At 38.5% G+C, this 25,119-nt stretch overlaps 1 protein-coding gene across 8 annotated transcripts in view; it reads right to left on the bottom strand.

Moving 5' to 3' along the window:
• The window catches only part of sgk3 (serum/glucocorticoid regulated kinase family member 3), a 110,855-nt gene that overhangs the window by 37,440 nt on the left and 48,296 nt on the right, over window positions 1-25,119 (bottom strand). For all 8 annotated transcript variants that reach the window (XM_059982088.1, XM_059982105.1, XM_059982115.1 and 5 more), the window contains 3 exons: window positions 3,269-3,474; window positions 2,484-2,567; window positions 588-660 (listed from right to left, as the gene is read on the bottom strand). In XM_059982088.1, coding sequence (XP_059838071.1) covers window positions 588-660; window positions 2,484-2,567; window positions 3,269-3,346 — 235 coding nt within the window. In that variant the 5' untranslated portion in view covers window positions 3,347-3,474. The remainder of the gene's footprint in view (window positions 1-587; window positions 661-2,483; window positions 2,568-3,268; window positions 3,475-25,119) is intronic.

The following is a 25,119-nucleotide window of genomic DNA, read 5'->3' as shown; positions in this document are numbered from 1 at the left end:
GAAAACCTACAGCAAAACACAGGCCCTTTGGCCCATAAAGCTGTGCCGAACATGTCCTTACCTTAGAAATTACCTAGGGTTACCCACAGCCCTCCATTTTTCTGAGCTCCATTAGTTATTATATTGTGATAATTATAGGAACTGTGAATACTGTGTAAATCAATACAAGGGATCAAATCCTTAACTTTGCAGGTAACATCAACTTTGGAAAAAGCTAAAATCTTGCACCTGCTACCTGATCACAGCTGTCTCTCAGCAAATGCCGAAGAAAGCCTGTTTGTGCTGGTGTAACCTGAAGGAAATGCAATGAATCAGGGACAGGTTAATATTTGTCAACCAACACGGACTTCTGTACTTCAGAATCACATACTATTAGCATTATTCTGGGAAATTTCAAAAACTCACTTGACACATGATACTCAAATTAAAATGGCACATTTAGATTTACTCTAGGCAAATGAACCATTTTTGAAATTCCTGGAACAGGGAAAAAGAGAAACAGAAATCAAAGCACTGACGCCATAAATGGGCTACACTGTAAACAGCTTTAACTATATCTTGTGTTTTAAATGCATAGCAATGATCACCTGGTTCAAAATTGTCTCCAAATATTCTTTTAGCAGGAAGCTTCAAAGGAAACTGTGGGTACTGCTTTTTCAGCTAACAAAAACAAAAAAGTAGGTGCATTAGTACTTCGTTCTAAGAAAACAATTACATTAATTACATATGTCTTGCAGAAAATTAATGATACAGAATACTGGGAGGCTGTTTATAGACCAGATAAAGTAACAATTGATATGACAGGTTTTTCCTCATGAATAGTTTGTGATGCAGAAGATGGTTATGTTGTGATTAGCATCCAGCCTAAATGTTCTTTTTGCCATTGCATTCCTGTGAAAGGTAAATTTTGACATATAAGAACAGCTGTTTCTTGATTAAAATCTGATCCAATTTCCTGCAAGGATCATTTCTCTCTCCTTCTGTGCAACTATCAGTAATAAATTGTGATTTTTAAAATGACGTGGTTAAATGCAAATCTGCATCCTGCAATCTGCAATCTGCTGTGGATTCCAGCCTCCCACACCTTCACTTTTCCCTTGTTTCAGATTTTGTTCATTCTCTTCACACCTATACCTTCTGTTGCCTTGACGACTCACATTTTTGTCAGTTTTGTAAACAGCAATGCAGGTTTCCCACAGCAGTGCACTGAAGCGACAAGTAAGGCCAGATAATCAAGCTTGGTTTGGGCTTGAGTTTTGCAATTTTATAAAGAATTATTGTTTACTATTCAAATACAATAATTATATTTTATACCTAATACCTATCAATTCTGGATCATTAACAGTATATGGCAATGAAAAAAACACATACATCAGCAACAAATACTTTTGAGTCTGAAAGCTAAGTTAATATTTCATGCCAATGTCCTTTTATAAATTCTGATGACCTGTCATCAACTTGGAATGTGACCTCCGTTCTCTCTGCACAGATGCAAATCAGAATCAGATTTATTATTACTGGTGTGTGTTATGAAATTTGTTAACTTAGCAGCAATTCAATGCAATATATGATTAATATAGAAAGAATGGGAAAAGTTTTTAATATACATACACATATATATACACACACCCACATATACACACGTGTGTATATATAGTAAATAGATTAAAAAGATAGTTCAAACACATAAGTTTTTACACACACACATTCCTGAATCACTGAGTGTGTGCCTTCAGGCTTCTGTACCTCCTTCCTGATGGTAACAATGAGAAGAAGGCATGCCCTGGGTGTTGTGGGTCCTTAATAATGGACTCTGCATTGCTGAAGCACTGCTCCTTGAAGATGTTTTGGATACTATGGGGACTATTACCCAAGATGGAGCTGACTAATTTCTGTAGCTCCTTTCGGTCCTGTACAGTAGCCCCTGCATACTGTAGAATGCAGCCTGTCAGAACGCTGTCCACTATACACCTATAGAAGTTTGAGCGTTTTAGGTGACACACCAAATATCTTCAAACTCCTAATGAAATATACATACTGAGTATTCCAGCATTTTCATTAAGTCACTATTCATTTTAGGCCGTACTTAATGTTGGAATCGGGAATAATGAAAGCTGTTATCGTTTCTTGTCTTAAAAACAACTAACAGCAAACTCAACTATATTTACTTTGAATTACAATTAGTGTCTTTGCTCATAAAATAATTTCAGTTTAGTTTGAATATCCTTTTAATGGACAATATCTATAAGTTAAAACTGCAGGTTCTACAGTAAACTGATATGTGATGTGATGACCTTCTAGGTTTAAATTCAACTACATAATAATTTTAAAAGAAAGATGCCTACTGCAGGAACTGAATGGTTATTCTTAAAGATAAGAGATGGATTAATTTGGAAGCTCAGAGTACTTAGCTAACATCATGCTACCTGATGATAATCAAGAAAAAATATATTGTACATGCAACATGTACTCAATAAACTTACTGAGTTGTACAATTTATCAAATTCAGCATAACGTCTCAAGACGAACCATTCATTCCTACCGATGCGCACTAGTACTTTGTAAACCTGTGGAAAAGAATAATTACAGTAGGAAGAAACCAAATTCCAATATTATGAATGCAAACCAATCCATCAGTTTGTAACATTATTTTGATCTCTGTGCAATGAACATTTAGTTTAAATGGTGTGTTGTAAGATTAATGGATATCCTTTGCACTTTCCATAATCCTACCATTTCACCAAAGAGGAAGAAGAAGATATACATGTATTTTAACCATTGTGAAATCTGTTATTGATTAGTAACCACTTTACAAAGAACCTAACATCTCATTTCTGATTAAAAGAACCCTGTAGATGACACACCAAAAAAACTGTGGGCTCTTGCTGCGAATTTTGCTCCTGATTAACCATAAGTTGAGATCTCAAGCTGTATCCAATACATTATCATGGGTATTCCTGTCATTTAACTTGATTTATACTCCAACCAATAAAGATCCAATTTGTGCTTCTATTAGCCTTTAAGATTGACTTTACAAACTTTCACTCATGTTCCCTCCAACACAGATCTATGTGATACACAATGTTAAATTTAACCATCTTGGCACAGTTATATGGTTGCATTTACAAATGCAGCAAGCATAAAATTGATTGTTGTGTGAAAATATAAACTTTTACTAATATAGAACAAATATTTTGGAAAATACTTTCCAATCTTAAGCTTTTAGAAGTAATTGAATTCAATTTGTATTTGTAATTTCCATACTTACAGTATAGCGTTTCTTTTTCTCGCGGTGTTCATCAAAGCTGGGAATACTGACATTTGGACACGTCGATTTTGAATTCATTTTTTTCCTCTTTCTCCAAAAGGAGTTGCGGGTAGATCCAAAACAGGAAAGATAGTGAAACTTGAATTTTATGGCTGTTCATTCAAATTCATTAACTCGGGTACACATCTCTGCATTTGTCATAATACCTACAAAAGAACAACATTATATTGAACACTAAAAAATGAAGCAAACAAGGTTTAATTTATTTTTAGGTCGCAATGTATTTTAGATATTAAAATTATCATGCCCACCATGTTTTAAGTTCTGCTTTTGAATATTTGCCTTTTCTAAATACTAGAAAAAAAGGAGCAGGCCTCCAGATCCTTCAAACCTGACTCATTATTCATTATGATCATGACTAATTTATGCTGACCTCAACTCTTCTGTGTCAGTTCCCCATAATCTTTAATTCCTCAATTGTTCAAATATTTAACTATCTCCACCTTAAATATACAGTGCTTATAAAAAGTATTCACCTCCCTTAGAAATTTTCTTGTTTTATTGCTTTATAACATTGAACCACAGTGGATTTAATTTGGCCTTTTTTGGCATTGATCAACAGAAAAGACTTCTGCGACAAAGTGGAAGTGAAAACAAATTTCTACAAATTGGTCTAAATTTATTACAATTATTAAACACAAAATAATTGATTGCATAATTACTCACCCCCTTCAAGTCAGTACTTAGTAGATGCACCTTCAGCAGCAATTACAACCTTCGGTCTGTATGGATAGGTCTCTATCACCTTCGCACATCAGGACACTGCAATTTTTCCCCATTCTCATTCACAAGCCTGCTCAAGCTCTGTCAGATCACATGGGGATCGTGAGTGAACAGCCATTTTCAAGTCCAGCCACAAATTCTCAATTGGATTGAGGTCTGGACTCTGACTTAGCCACTCCAGGACATTAACTTTGTTATTTTTAAGCCATTCCTTTGTAGCTAGCTTTATGCTTGGGGTCATTGCCTTGCTGGAAAATGAATCTTCTTACAAGTCGCAGTTCTCTTGCAGACTTTGTCAGGTTTTCCTCCAGGATTTCCCTTTATTGCATTGATTTTATCCCCTACCTTCACAAGCCTTCCAGTGCCCGATGCAGTGAAGCATCCCCACAGCATGATGCAGCCTCCACCATGCTTCACAGTAAGGATGGTGTGTTTTTTATGTGTGGAGTCTGGCTTACACCAAACATAGTGTTTAGTCTGATGGTCAAAAAAATTTTGGTTTCATCAGACCATAGAACCTTCTTCCAGCTGACTTTAGAGTCTCCCACATGCCTGCTGGCAAACTGTAGCTGAAATTTCATGAGTTTTTTTCTCCAACAGTGACATTCTCTTTGCCACTCTCCCATAAAGCTGAGGCTGGTGAAGCATCCAGGCAACAGCTGTAGTACCTGTAATCTCTCCCCCCTCAGTCACTGAAGCTTATCGCTCCTTCAGATGTGTCATAGGTCTCTTGGTGGTCTCTCTCACTAGTCCCCTTGCATGGTCACTTAATTTTTGAGGACAGCCTGCTCTGGGCAGATTTACAGCTGTGCCAAATTCTTTCCATTTCTTGATGGCTGAATTAACTGTACTCCAGGGGATATTCAGTGACTTGGAAATTTTCTTGTATCCATCTCCTGACTTATGCTTTTCAATATCATTTTCAAGGAGTTGCTTGACTTCATGGTGTAGTTTCTGCCAAGATATTGACTCATCAGCAGCTGGATCCTCCAGATATAGGCATATTTTTTACAATCAATTGAAACACCTTCACAGCACACAGGTCTCCAAAAACAGATCTCCATTTATTATTATGTGACTTCTAAAGAAAAATTGCCGCACCAATGATGATTTGGTGTGTCATATTAAAGGGGAGTGGAAAATGAAACAAATTAAACCACTGTGATTCAATGTTGTAAAACATGAAAACTTCTGGGTGGGGGGGGGGGTGAATATTTTTTTACAGGCACTGTATCTAATGATCTAGCCTCTACCACTCCCATTCCCACGCCTAGGGGTGGAGAGCTCCAGAGATTAACCAACCCTTAAAGAAGCAATTTTTACAAACTTAATTTAAAATAACCAGCCTCTTTTTTTAAAAATGGTTATGTCCTTCTATTTCCTACAGTCATCTGTTTGGATAATTAATGTTTATCATATCACCCTCACATTAAAATGACGCTGAAAACATTTAAAGGCATTTTGCTGCACAGCTATAGCTGTTTTAAGAAATGTCCTCTATAATTGGCAGAATCGCATTTTTGAAAGCATGTGGCCTGACTTTTAAAAAGGAAATAGGGCAATCATCCAAGCCTTTGAAAGAATTCATCTCTATTTCCATCTCATCCAGTAAGATAAAACTATATAGCAACAAAAGCATACTTTACATACAATCAAGAGACTCAGTTTAAAAAACAAATTAAATCCAATAGCTTTTGTTGGTTTGATTTTTACAACATAGTGTAAAACAATGGAAGAAACAATTTCCCATTTTCTGGGTTTCTTGCTTCAGTTGCCTTTATACGAAAACACTAATGCTGTACCTTGGTTTTGGAAATAACTATCAGCCAATTTTGTTGTAAGCAAAAATTAGACCAAACCAGAGTCATGCTTAATTTATACCAACATTAGTTTCAGTAACATTAAATACAGTTCCTTGGATTTATATAAAGGATGCATTTGCAACATGAATTCTATCTTAATTCAAGATAACACAAACTCAAAAATTTGGACACCTGCCTAGTTCAGTCCTGTTTCCTTTCTAAAAGCAAATATTTTTTCCTTTGAAAATGAATGCAAACAGACAGATCAAAAACTATACTTTTGTTCAAGATTAGTAAATGTATAGAATAGACTGCCAAGGAAGTTGAGCTTTCACAAAATATCAAAAAGAAAATCAACTGAAGGCTGCAGGGTTGCAAACTGCAATTGGCCTATCAGATGAGCTGAAATATATCTAATGCCAGATCATTAAAAATAAAAAGGAAGTAATAGTAAATTTGCAGAAGATGTTCAATCTAAGCAAAACTCCAAGCTCCCAGTTGTATGTCATTTGAATTCTCTATCACTTTCCTATTCTGCTGCTCTGGCTTCAATCTCCCAAACTGTTTCAGTGAAGCAAAACACAGTTTGAGCAACAAAAAGTAGCTTTTAGATCTGGCACTTTGGTTTCCTTGACATGTTAGGTCGAACTCTGGCAACAGAACTACTGGTGTTAGCAGTCAACAAGTCAATGACCTCCCAGAATGGGAAGTGATTCTTTTGTCAGATCTGCCTGATTTTACAACACCCCTATCACAGACAATAGAACATGGATTTATCAAGGCATGATGCAGAAAGATCTCACAGCATTATGTCAAGCTCTTACTAGCAGGATTCCTTGGCTAAGTGGGCCAATACTAAAAGAGAGGTTAGAAAGGCAGCTTGTTGGCCCACTGCTCACTTGAAAATTCCGGACACAATTCAATAATTTCAGATCACAAACACCACTGCTTTCAACTACCACAGTTGGTAATGGTTCTGCTATTCCTTTCCATAACACCCATACACCAGAACAACATACACAAAGTGCTGGTGGAACACAGCAGGGCAGGCAGCATCAATAAGGAGAAGTGCTGTCGACATTTCGGGCCGAGACCCTTCGTCAGGACTAACCGAAAGGAAAGATAGTAAGAGATTTGAAAGTAGTGGGGGGAGGGGGAAATGCGAAATGATAGGAGAAGACCGGAGGGGGTGGGATGAAGCTAAGAGCTGGAAAGGTGATTGGCGAAAGTGATACAGAGCTGGAGAAGGGAAAGGATCATGGGACAGGAGGCCTCAGGAGAAAGAAATAAACATTGACTTCTCTAACTTCCGTTAATGCCCCTCCTCCCTTCTTACCCCATCCCTGACATATTTAGTTGTTTGCCTGTTCTCCATCTCCCTCTGGTGCTCCCCCCCCCTTCTTTCTCCTGAGGCCTCCCGTCCCATGATCCTTTCCCTTCTCCAGCCCTGTATCACTTTTACTAATCACCTTTCCAGCTCTTAGCTTCATCCCACCCCCTCCGGTCTTCTCCTATCATTTCGCATTTCTCCCTCCCCCCACTACTTTCAAATATCTTACTATCTTTCCTTTCAGTTAGTCCTGACAAAGGGTCTCGGCCCAAAACCTCGACAGCGCTTCTCCCTATAGATGCTGCCTGGCCTGCTGTGTTCCACCAGCATTTTTTGTGTGTTGTTGTTTGAATTTCCAGCATCTGCAGATTTCCTTGTGTTTACCCATTAACCACATTTAGTTTCATAACTTAGCCTTTTATAATGCTCTTTTGCTTCTGTCAACTGCTCAATTGTCATTAAATTGGTCTTTTATTTGATCACAAACATTCCACATTATGCTTTCCTCTCCTCCTCCTAATCTCTGCACTTGCTTAAAACCAACTGCATGTCTCTAACTTCTTCAAATTCAAAGGAAAGACAATGTCTTCTCTCTCACTAAATGCTTTTCTTGAAGATGATGAGCATGATGTTTGAACTACCATGGATCAACACCTGGAATTATGAAATTGTAGCCATTAGTGATACTTGGTTGCAGGAGGGGCAAGACTGGCAGCTCAATATTCTGGGGTTCAGCTGTTTTTGAAACGATAGAGCGGGAGAGATTACAGGAGTGGAGGAATCAAGGAAAGTATCACAGTAGTGCTGAATCAGGTCAGATTGGAGAACTATCTAGTGAGGCATTATGCCTGGAACTGAGAAATAAGAAAGGTATGATAACAATAATGGGGTTATATCATAGGCCACCCAACAGTCCAAGGGATTGAGAGGAACAAATCTGTAGAGAGATCACAGACTATTGCAAGAAACAAGGTTGTTATAATAGGTGATTTCAATTTTCCACATGTTGAAGGGGAATCCCATACTATAAGAGAACTAGATGGGATAGAGTTTGTCAAATGCGTTCAGGAAAGTTTCCTTCAACAGTACATAGAATTCCAATGAGAGAGTGTGCGATATTTGATCTGCTATTAGGGAATGAGACAATGCGGGTGAGAGAGTTTGTGTAGGGGAACATTTCACATACAGTGATCATGCAATTTGTTTCAAGGTAAATATACAAAAAGACAGGTCTGGCCCGTGAGTTGAGATTCTAAATTGGAGAAAGGCCAATTTTGATGATATCAGAAAGGATCTGGCAAGTGTGGATTGGGACAGGCTGTTTTCTGGCAGAAGGAGGAGGCAAGTGGGAGGCCTTCAAAAATGAAATTTTAGTACAAGGTTTGTATGTGCCTCTCAGAATAAAAGGTAAAAATAACATGCATTGGGAACCTTTGCTTTCAAAGCATATTGAGGCCTTGGTTAAGAAAAAAAAGGAGTTGCATGGCAGATAAATGCAGGTAGAATAAGCAGGTATGAACAATGGTGTGTTTATGGAGTATAAGAAATGCAACAGACCATTAAAGAAAGAAATCAGGAGGGCTAAAAGAAGGCATGAGCTTGCACTAGCAGACAAGATAAAAGAGAATCCTAAGGACTTCTACAAATACATTAAGAGCAGAAGGATTGCAAGGGACAAAATTGGTCTGCTGGAAGATCAGAACAGTAATTCATGTGTGGTGCCAAAAGAGATGGGGAGAATTTAAATAAATGTTTTGCATCTGTATTTACTCAGGAGGTGGACACAGATTTTATAGAAGTGAGGCACAGCAGCATCAACTTCATGGACCCTGCACAGATTACAAAGGAGGTGGTGTTTGCTAACCTGTGGCAAATTAAGGGGGACAAATCCACAGCGCCTGACAAGTTGTTCCTTCAGACCCTGTGGGAGGCAAGTGTAGAAATCGCTGGGACCCTAGCAGAGATATTTAAAACATCCTTAGTGACAAATAGGAGAGATACTAGAGGATTGGAGGATTGCCAATGTTGTTCTGCTGTTCAAGTAAGGCTCTAAAAATAAACCAGGAAAGTATGTGCCAGTGAACCTGACATCAGTCCTGCCGAAGAGTTTTGGCCTAAAACATCGACTATATTTTTTTCTGTAGATGCTACCTGGCCTGCTAAGCTCCTCCAGCATTTTGTGTGTACTGCTCGAATTTCCAGTATTTGCAGATTTTCTCTTGTTTGTGATCAGTAACGGGGAAGTTATTGTAAGGTATTAAGAGGGATTGGATATATAAGTAGTTGGAAAGACATAGACTGATTAAGGACAGTCAGCATGGTTTTGTGCGTAATAGGTCATTTCTAATCAATCTTACAGATTTTTTTTTTAGGAAGCTACCTTTCTGACTGGAGGGATGTGACGGATGGAGTGTTGTGGGGATCTGTTGTTGTTTGTCATCTATATCAATGACCTGGATGATAATGTGGTTAACTAACAAATTTGCAGATGACACCAAGATTGGGGCATAGTGGACAGTGAGGAAGGCTATTATGGCTTGCAGTCAGATCTGAATCAGCTGGGGAAATGGACTGGGAAATGGCAGATGCAATTTAAAACAGACAAGTGTGAAGTTTTGCACTTTGGTAGGACCAACCAGGACAGGTCATGCACAATGAATGGTAGAGCACTGAAGAGTGTGGTAGAACAAAGAGATCTGGGAATACAAGTCCATAATTCATTGAAAATGGTGTCATAGGTAGATCGGGTCATAAAGAAAGCTTCTGGCACATTGGCCTTCATAAATCAGGAGATGGAATATTATTATGAAGTCATATAAGACAATAGTGAGGCCTTATTTGTGTACAGTTTTGGTCACATACCTACAGAAAATATATTAAAAAAGTTGAAACAGTACAGAGAAAAGTTACAAGGACATTGCCAGGTCTGGAAGACCCGAGTTATAAGACTGAATAGATTAGGATATTATTCCTTGGAACATAGAAAATTGAGAGGAGATTTGAATGAGGTATACAAAATTATGAGGGGTATAGATAGGGTAAATGCAAGCAGGCTTTTCCACTGAAGTTGGGTGGGACTACAACTAGAAGTCATTGATTAAGGGTGAAAGGTGAAAAGTTTAAGGAGAACATGAGGGGACTCAGAGGGTTGTGAGAGGTGGATCGAGATGCCAGCACAAGTGGTGCATACAAGCTGGATTTCAATGTTTAAGGGAAGTTTGGATAGGTACATGGATAGTAAGGGTATAGAGGATAATGGTCCCAGTGCAGGTTGATGGGGGTAGGCAGCTTAAATCGTTTGGCATGAACCAAATTGCCCAAAGGGCTTGATTCTTTGCTGTACTTTTCTATGACTCTACCAAATTGCAGGTCATAAGAAATGCCATCAAGGAAATATAACTGCTTCTAGGCTTTTAAAAAAAAGTTGCATCCTACGTAACCTTCTCATTGAGGCATTGAACATAGAAACAGGGCCTTTGGCCCATTCAGTCCATGTCAAACCATTAATCTGCCTAGTCTATAGCTGTACCATAACCTGGCATAACCTTCCAACCATGTACCTGTCCAAATTTATCTCAAATGTTGAAATTGACCCTACATCCACCACTTGTCTTGGCAGCTCATTCCATACTCTCACTACCCTCCGAGTGAAGACTTTCCCCTCATGTTCCTTTTAAACATGTCACCTTTCATCCTTAACCCATGACCTCTAGTTGTAGTCCTGTAGGTAGGTGACCAAACCTGTAAATTAGGCCTTACCAACTCTTGTACTCAGTACATCGATTTATGAAGGGCAATATGCCAAAAGGCTTCTTTATGACTCTATCTATCAGTGACACCACTTTCAAGGTACCATAGATCTCTCTGTTCTGCAGCACTCCTCAGTGCCCTACTTTTCAATGTGTAAGACTTACTCTAGTTTGCTCTCCCAAAGTGCAGCACCTCACACTTGTCTGCATTAAATTTCATCTGTCATTCTTCAGTCCACTTTTCCCAACTGGTCCAAATTCCACTGCAAGCTTTGAAAGTCTTCCTCATTGTCCATTACACCTCCAATCTTGGTGTCATCTGCAAATCTGCTAATCCAATTTAACAAATTATCATCCAGATAATTGATATAGATGACGAACGACAACGGACTTAGCACCAATCCCTGAGGCACACCACTAGTCACAGACTTCCAACCAGAGAACCATCTACTACCATTCTATGTTTCTCTCATGAAGCTAATGTCTAATCCTATTTTAATCAAAATGGGTTAAATCTTATACTTATCATTATTCCTCATGAGTATCATTTGAGAGGCCCACACTAACTTTCCTCCTGCATACCAAAAGATTTGTTGACACCTTCTCCATTTTGTTACTTTTCAGAGTAAAGAACAGTTTCTCAACCTCAGAATCAATGCAAATCAGAATCAGGTTTAATATCACTAGTGTATGTTGTGAAATTTGTTGCTTTGTAACAGCAGAACATTGCAATAATAAAAACTGAATTACAGTAAGTGTGTGTATAAAGAGCAAAAAAAAAGTACAGAGGTAGTGTGCATGGGTTCAAAATCCATAGAAAGGTGATGGTTGAAGGGAGGAAGCTATTCCTGAGTTATTGACCTGTACCTCCTGTATGATTATAACAATGACAAGAGGGCATGCCGTGGATGATGTTTGTCCTTAATGATGGATGCGGCCTTTTTGAGGCTTCACTCCTTGAAGATGTCCTGGATGCTGGGGAAGCTAGTATCCATGGTGAACACAGTGGAAAGGAGAATTTTGAATATTCGATCTGAGGTTCCTGGAAAGCAGATGGAAAATGGAAGCGATGTCCTTTGTCCAAAGCAAGTCAGCATCTCTCTGGGCAAGCTTGGATTGATAGGGTGAGCAGCCATTATAGTTCACATCAAAACCCAAGCCCCAGAAAACCTGCGAGCAATGCTACAAGAAGTTCCTGAAGTTCCCTTCCATTGTCAAGGTTAGTCTTCAAATGCATTTATGCTACAAACTGAATTATCAAGTCTAATATTTATTAATCTATTTTCAGAATCCCAGGCATTTTAATTCTATTTAGATATGTTATTCATTGTGGGATGGAAGCTCAGTTAAAATGGTATTTCTCAACTGAGCACCACAATACAGGTGACTGCCACCTTCGCAAAGGTAGAGCGTTCTTATGAAACCTTTCTTAAGGCAAAATGGCATAAAGCAAAGAACCATTCAGTTATATGGGAAAAATTTTCATAAAAGCGAAAATCCTCTTTGTAAGGCGAAAACAGGTTCCTAATGTAGGTCTTTTGTAAAAGCGAAGTGCCGTAAAGTGAACATTCGTAAAGCAGGGGACACCTGTATTACAAAAATCACTGTGCTGTAGCAGTTAGTGTGACGCTATTACAGATCAGGGTATTCCAGAGTTTGGAGTTTAATTCTGGTGTCATTCCGTAATGAGTGTCTGTACGTCCTCCCTGTTGAATGTGTGGGATTTTCTCCAGGTACACCCATTTCCTCCCTCAGTCCAAAGACACACTGGGTAGGTTATCTGGTCATTGTAAATTGTCCCACAATCACATTAGAGTTAATTGGGTTTTTAGGGGTTGCCAGGGTGGCATGGCTTGTAAGGCCAGCAGGGTACACTCTGTGTTATATTGCTAAATAATAAATTAATTAATTTACTGGTGGATAAATACAGTAACCAATGGAAATAACCATAAAAATCATATCAGAGAGTCATAGAACACTACAGCAAAGAACACAGCCAATCACCCCATTCAGTCTGTGCTGAACCACTATTTTGCTAGTCCCATCGAGCTCCCAATCCATGAACCTATTCAAATTTCTCAGGTTGAAATCAAACCCACATTCACTACTTCTGTTGGCAGCTTGTTCCACACTCTCACCACCCTCTGAGTGAGGTTCCCTCTCAAGTTCCCCTTAAACATTTCACCTTCTCCTTTAACCCATTATCTCTAGGTCTAGTCTCACCCAACCTCAGTGGGAAAAGCCTACTTGCATTTACCCTGTCTATACCCCTCATACCTGACGGCATACACTCAACAATTCAGGAACAGCTTCTTCACCTCTGCCATCTGATTCCTAAATCGACACTGAAGCATTGAATACAGTATTTCTGTTTTTGCACAATTTTTTAAATCTATTCAATATACATAATTGATTTACTTGTTTATTTTTTTTTCTCTCTTCTAGATTATGTATTGCATTGAACTGGTGCTGCTAAGTTAACAAATTTCACATCACATGCCAGTCTTAATAAACCTGATTCTGATTCAAATCTGCCCTCATTCTCATATGCTCCAACCTATTCAACCTTTCTGTAAACTCAGATGCTCAAGTCCTGGCAACATCCTTGTAAATTTTCTCTGCACTTTTTAAATCTTATTGGTATCTTTTCTGTAGATAGGTGACCGGAACTGCAATCATGTAGAGAAACTAGCTTTAATTGTGGAAAAAAATCCCAAATTCAATAGTTCACTAACATAATTTTTTAATGACTGCACATTGCACTGTTGTGTCACTGCATTCAGGATCGACCAGTTTCATCTGCGGATCTACAGTGGGTGTGTAGCTGAATCCTTGAGGAGCAGAATCAAAATCCAAATACTGCCACGTTGAAAATAACTTGCATTTGTACAATGTTGTAAAACTTTCCAAGTGCTTCACAGAAATGACTGGAACAAGATCTTAAGCAGAGCTAAAAATCAGATTTCAGAATAATGATGCTGAAACAGTCAGTATACAATACATTGTCATTATTCTTTGAAAATGACAACTCTGAAATTTCTTTGTATGCAGGAGCAAACTAATCCTCAGCCTGGGATTTAATGTGAACTAACACAATGCTCTCTAACACTGAGCTTTACATGGTACTCAACAAGGGAGACTGAATTTGGACCAATTGCTCAATAGTTGTGAGGTTTGTTTAAAGGAATGTCTTTAAACAAAAAGTGGGGTAATTTCCAGGCACACCTTGGCAGCTAAAGGCACTTCTGCTAACAAATATGCAATTAAAGAATAGTGATGTGAAGTAGAGTTGTAGGAGTGCAGTTATCTCATAAGTGAAGAGTTTGAGGAAGTAACAAAGTTAAGGAAGGGTAAAAACACAAAAGGAAAATAAAAGTAAGGACTTTATAAAATTTGAAGGTGTTCAACCACAGATTAATGTGAATAATAACGACTTTGGGAAGATGGAAGGCAGGTTCTTAAGTAGGAATAAATTGCAAATAGCTGAAATCAACAGGTGATGATATATAAATATCTGAAATATATAATTAAAACTGCAGCCTTGAATATGGATCCTAACTTGGGTTCAGATAGACAAGAATTGAAACTGTATCCCAGACTACAAACAAGTAGTACTTATGTATAGTATATTAAGTCCCAACCTGCTTCCCATGAGATGTGGGAATAAATATCTTGAAGTACGAGAGTACTCATATCGAGTCTTCAACACAATTAATGATATAATTTATGCACATGAACCTTCTTATATCAATTATAAAGATTTTGTTAATCATGTTCCTTTCTAAATAAATCACCAATCTGGTCATGAAAATCATGAAGCTGCAAATGCTGAAAAATTCTGAAATAAAAATAAGAAATGCTGGAAACAGCAGGTTAGGCAGTATTTACAGAAAGAAACAGAATTAATGTTTCAGGTGAAAGGCTCTTCATTAGAACTGGGAAGGAGAGAAAATACGTTAGGATTAAATTGCGAAGAGAAGGATGGGAGTACCTCTGATAGGACATGACCTTGGGGGTAAGCAATAAGTGAATTCATCTAGTCAAAGGGTTAATGGGGGCAGCCAGCAAGGGAGAACATGATTCTTTGTTTATCGACACAATGATATTTAAGAGGGTTGGAGAAAAAGGATACAGAAAATGCAGTGTAAAAATTGCAAAATACCAAGCTGCAGTTTATGTCCAACAGATCAGGCAGTGATAATGGAGAGCCACAACTTTGTCACAGATAGATGATAAAGACCCATTCTGAAACAGGTACATAAAGTGAGTTGGAGACACAAGCGACCACAGATGCTGGAATCCAGAACAAAAAAATAGACTACTGGAGGAACTCAGCAGGTTGGACAGCATCTTCAAAGGGAAATGGACAGTCAATGTTTCAGCTCTCAACCTAAAGTATCAACTGTCCATTTCCCTCTACATATGCTGTGAAACAAAGCGAGTTGCCTGAAGTTGTACAAAATTAGGCAGCACAAACCCTGATGTAAAACAAGATGTTGTTCCCCAAGCTTATGTTAGGCTTTATTTTAATATTTCAGAAGGACATGTACGGATAGGTCAGTGGGTGTGGAATAGGGAAGTAAACAGCAGGCAAGATTGCCCTCATAGGTATGGCCAAATCATGCAATTTGGTCTTTTCAGTGTCAAGGAGACTACAAAGTGAACAACAAAAGCTGTACACTGTACTGGAAAAAGTGCAAATTATTGCATCCCTTGGAAAGACTGTTTGTGCCATGTGCTTAATCCTGCTCGACTTGCTTTACATTTACAATTCTGAGGTTAAGCACAGCTCTGATGCCATATTTAAATTTACTGATGACATCACTGTCATTGGCTGAATCAGAGGTGGAGATGAAACGGCATTTAAGAGGAAGATTGAAAATCTGGCTGAGTGGTGCCACAATAACAACTTCTCAATCAATGTCAGCAAGATCAAGGAGCTGATTATAGAGTTCAAGAGGAGGAAACTGGAGGTCCACAAGCCAGTCCTCATCAGGGGATCAGAGCTAGAAAGGGTCAGTAACATAACTTTAAATTCCTTGGTGTTATCATTTCAGAAGATCTGTCTTGGGTCCAGAACTTAAGTACCATGATAAAGAAAGCACAGCAGTGCTTCCATTTCCTTAAAAGTTTGCAAAGCTGTGGCATATCATCTAAAACTTTGACAAACTTCTCTAGATGTGCAATGGAGAGTATATTGACTGGTTGTATTGGCCTGGTATGAAAATATCAATGCCCTTAAATAGAAAATCCTACAAAAAGTAATGGATACTGCCCAGACCATCACAGGTAAAGCCCTTCCCACCACTGATCACATCTACATGGAGTGCTGTTGCAGGAAAGCAGCATCCATTATCAAGGACATGCTCTCTTCTCACTGCTGCTATCAGAAAGAAAGTACAGGAGCCTCAGGACTCACATCATCATGTTCAGAAATAGTTATCACCCCTCAACCATCAGGCTCTTGAAGCAGAGAAGATAACTTCACTCAACTCATCACTGAACTGTTCCATAACCTATGGGTGACTTTCAAGGACTCTTCATCTCATGTTCTCAATATGCATTGTGTATTTATTTATTTATTATGATTACTATTACTACATTTAATTATTTTTCCTTTTTTAAATTTAGACATTTTGTCTTATTGCACATTGGTTGTTTGTCTGTCCTGTTGGGTGCAGTCTTTCAATGATTCTCATTTTTTTTTTGTATTTACTGTGAATGCTCACAAGAAAATGAATCTCATGGTTGTGTTGTTTTTATTTATTCATTCACAGGATGTGGGTGTCACCATCTAAGCCAGCATTTATTGCCCAACCCTAGCTGCCCTTGAGAAGGTGATGATGAGCTGCCTTCTTGAACTACTGCAGTCTGAGGTATAGGTACACCCACAGTGCTGTCAAGGAGGGAATTCCATGAGTTTGACCCAGCGACAATGAAGGAACGGCGATACATTTCCAAGACAGGATACTGAGTGACTTGGAGGGAGATTTCCAAGTGGTAGTGTTCCTAGGTATCTGCTATTCTCGTCCTTCTTGATGGTAGTGGTCGTGGGCCTGGAATTTGCTGTTTTAGAAACTTTGTTGTGTTCTTGCAGTGCATCTTGTAGATAGTACACACTGCTGCAACTGTTTGTCGATGGTGGAGGGATTGGATGCTTGTGGAAAGGGTACCAATCAAGTGGCCTGCCTTGTACTGGATGGTGTCAAGCTTCTTGAGTGTTGATGGAGCTGACAATGGCGAGTATTCCATTACACACCTGACCTGAGCCTTGTAGATGGTGGACAGGCTTTGAGAAGTCAGGTGGTGAGTTACACACTGCAGGATTCCTAGCCTTTGACTTACTCTGGTAGCCATGGTCTTTATATGACTAGTCCAGTTCAGTTTCCTATCAATGGTAACCCTCAGGATGTTGGCAGTAGGGGATTCAATAATGGTGATGCCACTGAATGTCAAGGGATGATAGCCAGAGATCTCTTGATGGAGATGGTTATTGCCTGGCACTTGTATGGCTCGAATGTTACTTGCCACTTGTAAACCCAAGCATGGATATTGTACAGATCCTGCTGCATTTGGGTATGAACTGTTTCACTATCTGAGGAGTCGTGTACATAAAAAAAGCATACATGGTATGGCAAGTCTGAAAAAAAATTATGTTTTTCCACAAACCTGATTTAGAATAAAGCACAACAGACAAGGCAAAGAAATAACACGAGGAAATCTGCAGATGCTGGAAATTCAAACAACATACACAAAATGCTGGTAGAACACAGCAGGCTAGCCAGCATCTATAGGGAGAAGCACTGTTGACGTTTCCGGCCGAGACCCTTCGTCAGGACTAACCGCGAGGAAAGATAGTAAGAGATTTGAAAGTAGTGGGGGGAGGGGGAAATGTGAAATGATAGGAGAAGACCGGAGGGGGTGGGATGAAGGTAAGAGCTGGAAAGATGATTGGCGAAAGTGATACAGAGCTGGAGAAGGGAAAGAATCATGGGACGGGAGGCCTCAGGAGAAAGAAGGGGGGGGGAGCACCAGAGGGAGATGGAGAACAGGCAAACAACTAAGTATGTCAGGGATGGGGTAAGAAGTGGAGGAGGGGCATTAACGGAAGTTAGAGGTCAATGTTCATGCCATCAGGTTAGAGGCTACCCAGCCAGTATATAAGGTGTTGTTCCTCCAACCTGAGTTTGGATTCATTTTGACAATAGAGGAGGCCATGGATAGACATATGAGAATGGGAATGGGACGTGGAATTAAAATGTGTGGCCACTGGGAGATCCTGCTTTTTCTGGTGGACCAGACTGGGAGACCGTTTCGCGAAACACCTACGCTCGGTCCACAGGATCTCCCAGTGGCCACACATTTTAATTCCACGTCCCATTCCCATTCTGATATGTCTATCCATGGCCTCCTCTATTGTCAGAATGAATCTAAACTCAGGTTGGAGGAACAACACCTTATATACCGGCTGGGTAGCCTCCAACCTGATGGCATGAACATTGACTTCTCTAACTTCTGTTAATGCCCCTCCTCCCCTTCTTACCCCATCCCTGACATATTTAGTTGTTTGCCTGTTCTCCATCTCCCTCTGGTGCTCCCCCCCCCCTTTCTTTCTCCTGAGGCCTCCCATCCCATGATCCTTTTCCTTCTCCAGCTCTGTATCACTTTCGCCAATCACCTTTCCAGCTCTTAGCTTCATCCCACCCCCTCCGGTCTTCTCCTATCATTTCGCATTTCCCCCTCCCCCCACTACTTTCAAATCTCTTACTATCTTTCCTTTCAGTTAGTCCTGACAAAGGGTCTCGGCCCGAAACGTCCACAGCGCTTCTCCCTATAGATGCTGCCTGGCCTGCTGTGTTCTACCAGCATTTTGTGCAAGGCAAAGAAATGTCCACTTCAATGAATTCATTACATTTTAGGCTATATCAATTATCACTTTCTTCCTTGTCAAAGATAGAAACCTAGGTTGCACATGTCAACAGTTTAGTGTCTAAATCATAACACTGGGATTATTTGATTCTGAAGAACGTGTTACCCAATTCTCTTATCAATGACTAATTGTAATCACAACATCTTTTCTTATTTTACTATCCCGGATAAAATCTCCATGTTACCATGAGTTTCCTCTTAATACACACTAGAGAATCTGCAGATACTGGAAATCCAGAGTAACACACACAAAATGCTGGAGAAACTTGACAGGTCAGACAGTATCTATAGAGAATGACAAAGGTGATGTTTCAAGCTAAGACCTTTCATCAGGACTTCCAATTATTGAATGAATATAGAGTGCTTTGCTATGTTAAATGACTATGTCCATGCTTCACCATTTGCAAAACTGCACGTGTTTATAATGTTTATAATTTCACTCCAATTCCAACCACTCCTTCACTTATCTTCACTGCACTGGCAAATGGCTTTGATAACAAGTGAGCCACCAAACCCCCACCTCCCCCCCACCCATCTTCAGGCAGAGTAGCTATCAAGGCTACTGCTTCAATTGACATTCACAAATATTCAAACAATACTCAGCATCCAATTTTACATAAAAATTAAAATAAATGTAAAAGTTACAACATTAAAATATTTAAAGTATTTCAACTAAAATAAATCAAATAAAATAACAACTTATTTTATTTGTTTCTCCTACTCTTTATAATGGCCCCGTTGTCCCAATGCCACAACCTGACATGTTCAGTAGGCATATTTTCTACCTAAGAGCTGAGAAATCTGCAAAAGTTTGTGCTATCCCCTTGGAGTTCCTGAGGAGTTCACCAGCGTGTCGAGTGGCTGGGACTCTGCTGAGTGATATGCTGTGCTAATGACTGAGTGGGAACAGTCGAAGCATACATGTTGAAAAAATTGTGTAGACTGCAGTAAAATTTAGCCCACAAAAATTGTTTATTTCAAATAAATATTTGAAGTATAAATAACCACAATGCCATACTGAAATATAACAAATGGTACTTTAAACACACAAGTGTGTTTTGTAGTTGCAAATTCAAACATGAAACTCTTCAATCACCTTTTGATATGGTTAAGAGAGTTAATTAAAAGATTATGAAATGAGATCAAAACACTTACCCTGGAAAAATAAAGCTTCTTTTATTAATGATGGTGGAAAAAGAAAAAGCTTAAGCAGAGAAAAACGTCACTTAAAATGGATCCTTGAAATTTTAAGCAGTAAAAGTCATGATCGTAAAACAGCTTTAAACAGCAGAACAAGCTACAACAATTTCACTGACCAAGGAAATTGCATTTCTGCTCAAACAGGATATTAGTGAACTTACTTCCTTATTTTTTTATGTTGCCAATGGGGTTAGGGGTATGATAAAAATAAAACTGCAATGTACAATATCTCACACAAGGATTTTTTAAAAAATAAAACTGTCAATTGTTTTCTTAATTTCCAAAAGTGATCCTGAATGACTGCTAAAGGGCAATTGTGTAGAGAGATAGCGATAATGTAATAATTTTTATATTAATTAAATAATCCAAAGAATTGATTGCTGTAGAGGCAACATGAATATCAACTTCTTTTTATATTTTACTAATACACTGCAAAAATTTCAATTCTTTCTTTCCTTCTTTTCACAGAACATCCCACAGTATATTGATAGATTAGAAATTAATTTATCATATTGCAATAGTGGTTAGTGTTGTGTATTCAATATTTCAGTAACAATTGGATAATATTTTAAATATATTTAAGCATTCTTTGTTGTTTACATAATTCATTTTGGGCTATATGTAAATGTATGTGAATGGCATATGTCGTTACCCCACCATGTCATGTCATTATGCCACTATGCCATAAGTCGTACCTCACTAAAACTAAAAACAAAGTACATGAGTTATCCCCGGTTCCCTGTTTTTTTCTGTCAATTAGTTTCATGTTTTGGGGTTATAAAACATAATGGTGGCAACGAGTATGTTTTAAAATGAACCTGAGATGACTACTTATCTCTGGTAGCATAGCAGGTTCTTTTTTCCTTCACAAGAGGAGAAAGACATTGAGTTTAAAGGCAGAAAACGATGAAATTCATGGGTTTATAAATAGTGAATACCATGTGATAATAATAATAATAATAATAATAAAAAATAAAAATTAGAAATGGTCAGCTACATCAGAAAGTTAAGGCACTTTCAACTGCATAACACGTAACTGGGTGATGTATACTGAATGAAGGGAGTGATATTTTAAAGCAAATGGAATAGCCAATGGGAAGACTCAGCAGTTATGCTGAGTGGAAGATCACACATTCTGCTTAGAAGTCTATCTGCTCTAACCAAATCAGCTGAAATGAGCTTTGCTGATATTGTGAAATTAATGCAGGAGCATTTTGAACTGAAATTGTTGTTGATTGCAGAATACTTTAGGTTTCATAAGTGGAATCAAAATGAAGCAGAGTCCATTTCAGCTTTCATGGCTGAATTAAAGAGATTGCCTGAGCATTGTCAACTCAACAATGGGCTTAATGTTACACAACTCACATTTAAAAGAGTAGTTCAAATCACTGTATCAATGGAATTGAAATCAGGAATGCAAGTGAGTGTGAACAGAATTGTAACATCTGAACAGAAACCTGCCTGATCGAACAAATTGTGTTACCATTGAGACAGGGGCTCACATACACCAGACCAATGCAGGTTTAAAGTTGAAACTCCCAGAAAATGCAACAAAGTAGAACACATACAAAGAGCATATTAGGCAGACAAAAATAAATGGACCATACAAGGAAGAGAAAAAGGTAAAAAGTTGCAGTTTCATGAAAAGCACTATCTACATGCCTTGCTACAAGTAAAACGCAGTATACAATTTATCCACAGCTCTCCTGTGTTTTCCTTTTGATTTGTTTTATGTTTTGGCTTTATAAAACCTAACCATTAGCAGAATCAAATCACACATGGCAAAATGAGTAGAATAAATGTACAAAATATTATAAACTCTTGTACTGTGAGCCACTTCTTACTAAGCGCTAAATGTCACCAACATTAACATCAACAGAACAAAAATAAGTCAATAATGTTACACAAGTTAATACTCAGGTTTAAGAGCAAGTGATTTTTGGATAGTCCATCAAGCAAAAGAAAACAACATGTAAATTAAACAGAATACGAAAAGATACCCATAAGGCTCCAAATAGCTGGACAATTTTCAAAGAATAAACTGAAAGCAATGAGGGATTTCATTAAGGAAAAAAGGAACATATGTTTGTATACAGTACCTTGATGGATCAAAGTGTCTCACAGGTTGTGCTTTGAAGAGCAGATATAGTAATGGAAAAAAGGGAAAAAGAGAGCTGATTTATATAAGCAGACCCTAAATCTGGAACATTCTGAGCGACAGCAGCTGACACATCTGTCAGACTTCTCCATTAGCAGTCCTCATGCATTTTAACACCGGAAAATCTATCTTAGCACCCTGTACCTGGACTCGTACAGATTTTCAAAATGACCAATATTGAATGTCCTATTTGTCAGGTGGTGTTCACAGGAACACGCTCAGATTTAGCACATCGATCTCTGTAACTTGTTTCAAACTTTCCTATGTGTTCCAACTGCCTCTCTTAGTTTCCCCTCAAACTTATGCTCATATAACTTAATTACATTGAGTATTATTTCAGCAGGACCTAACTTGTTAGGGAATGAGACATAGTGTGATTGCTTTTTCATTGTTAAATGAGTGCTCCTTCAATACCCATCTGTCCATGCTTCTTATCATTGATCTCTCCACCACATGGTTAATTGCTGGACAATTTGTATTTAACAGCATTTTCAATGAATATTCAAATAAAAAGGATGGCTATCTAGGACTTGATCTTCCAGTGAATTGTGACATGAGAAAATAATCTAATGCTTTGATCAGTCACTCTTTGCCAGAAATGACCAAACATGCTTCATCCCAAATTATTTTGAGTAACTCTGTGACTAATGAGAAATTACTAATGCCTTTTCACAATAATCAATCATCACCCTAGAAAGGCCTGTCATTTCCATCTCTGTAAAGGGTGCCCCTGATTTCATGTTTCAGCAAGTAAAAGAAGGGCAGTTCAAGATTTAATCCAATCCAAACCAATACTTAAAACATTCATTTCACGATACCAGAAATCTCAGTATGGAAGTCTTTAATTTTTTTTTCTCCAAACACTTGATATAACAACTCTGTATTTAACATTAGTTATTGGGTCACCAACATGTTTTGATTTTAATAACAGTTTTCTGTCAAGATCCTAATTTTTACATGATTTAGTCCATCCTTTCAAACGTTACCACATATTCACTCTGGAATCATATATAGTGCTGGAAAGAGTGAGCAGTTTAAAGTTCCTGAGCATCAACACCCCTGAGGATCAATTGTGGGCCCACTACATTAATGCAAATGCAACAAAGGCACAGAGTGGTTATGCTTCATTAGGAGTTTGAGGAGATTCAGTATGTCACCAAAGTCTCTTGCAAATTTCTACAGATGTTCCATAGACAGAACTCTGATTGGTTGCATCACCATCTAGTATGAAGGTGCCAAAATACAAGATCCTAAGAGCTTTGAGGGTTGCAGACTCAGCCACCTCTATCACTGGCACAAACCTTTGAGGACATCTTCTTAAGGTGGTGCCTCAAGAAGGTGTTATCCATCACCAATGACAATCACCAACTGGGAAATGCCCTCTTCTCATTACTACCATCAGCAGTAGGTTCAGCATCTTGAAGACCACACTACCATTTGCTATCAGTTTTCTGAATGGTCCATGAACTTGATCTCACTATTCCTATTTTGCATTATTTACTTTTATTATAACTTAGTAATTTATTTTGCCTGCACTGTACTGCCACAAAACTACTTTCATGACTTAAGTCAGTGATAATAAAACTGAAGCTGATTATATTTTGTTCCCTCCCTCCAACTCCTTACACTATTACAATCAGGAAATCATCTATCATTTTCAGTGTGAAGATTGTGCTTTCACACAGGTCTGAATTAACGTAAGTAACCAGGACATACATTAGCAAACATACTTAGCTTCAAACTTCTATATTTGATTGTGAATTAAGCTGCATTTTCAATGCAGCCATTTTTGTTATTTCCGATTTAAGGCCAAGAATCCCATCTAAGATTCAGCATGACATTTATAACTTTGACTAACTTCTATAGATCTGTCATGGAGAACATATGGACTGGCTGCATCACAGCTTAGTATAGAAACAGCAAAGCCCTTAAACAGATAATGCTACAAAATGTAATGGATATGGCCTAGTCCATCACTGGTAAAACCCTCCTCACCATTGAGAACACCTACATGTGCCATTGCAACAGGAAAGCAGCATCCATTATCAGGGACCCCTATCACCAAGGTCATGCCTTCTTCTCACTGTTGCCATCAGGAAGTGGGTACAGGAGCCTCAGGACTCACACTACCAGGTTCAGGAACAGTTATTATCCCTCAGCCATTAGGTTCATGAACCGGGGGATAATTTCACTCAACTTCACTTGCCCCATCATTCAACTTTCCCACAACCTATGGACTCACTATCTCATATTCAAGTTATTTATTATTTCTTTTTCCCCTTTCTTTTTGTATTTGCACAATTTGTTGTCTTTTGCACACCAGTTGTCCACCCTGTTGGTGCTGTCTTTCATTGATTCTATTATGATTATTATATTTATTGAGTATGCCCTAAAGAAAATGAATTGCAGGATTGTATATGGTGACATATATGTACTTTGAGAATAAAATTTACTTTGAACTTTGAAGAACCAGCAAACATTTCCAATCTGTCATTAATATTAAAATGACTGATCAAGAAGAATCAATAAAACATTTTGATGAAGTGCATCAATAAACATCACCTTTCAACACTTTTGCCAGCTTCAAGAGAATCACACCTTCCCCCTCTTTCTTTGGTCCACTGTCGGAGTCAGAAAATGTCCTTGAATACTCCTGCTAGTTGGCTGGCACAGGTTCTCAGAGCCTACCAGGTACTCCATCGGGACCTTCTGCCTTGCGAGCATTCACTCTCTTTAAAGACAGCCTAACATAGGCCTCTGAGATGGAGATCACAGGGTTATCACGTGCAGCAGGGATCTTCACAGCTGTAATTATTTTCTCCCTTTCAAAACAGGCATAGAAGGCGTTGAGGTTATCTGGTAGTGAGGCATCGCTGCCATTCATGCTACTGGATTTTGCT

Source organism: Hypanus sabinus, chromosome 1 (genome assembly GCF_030144855.1).
Source record: "Hypanus sabinus isolate sHypSab1 chromosome 1, sHypSab1.hap1, whole genome shotgun sequence".
NCBI classification, from domain to species: domain Eukaryota; kingdom Metazoa; phylum Chordata; class Chondrichthyes; order Myliobatiformes; family Dasyatidae; genus Hypanus; species Hypanus sabinus.
This window is presented reverse-complemented; position numbering and strand designations above follow the sequence as displayed.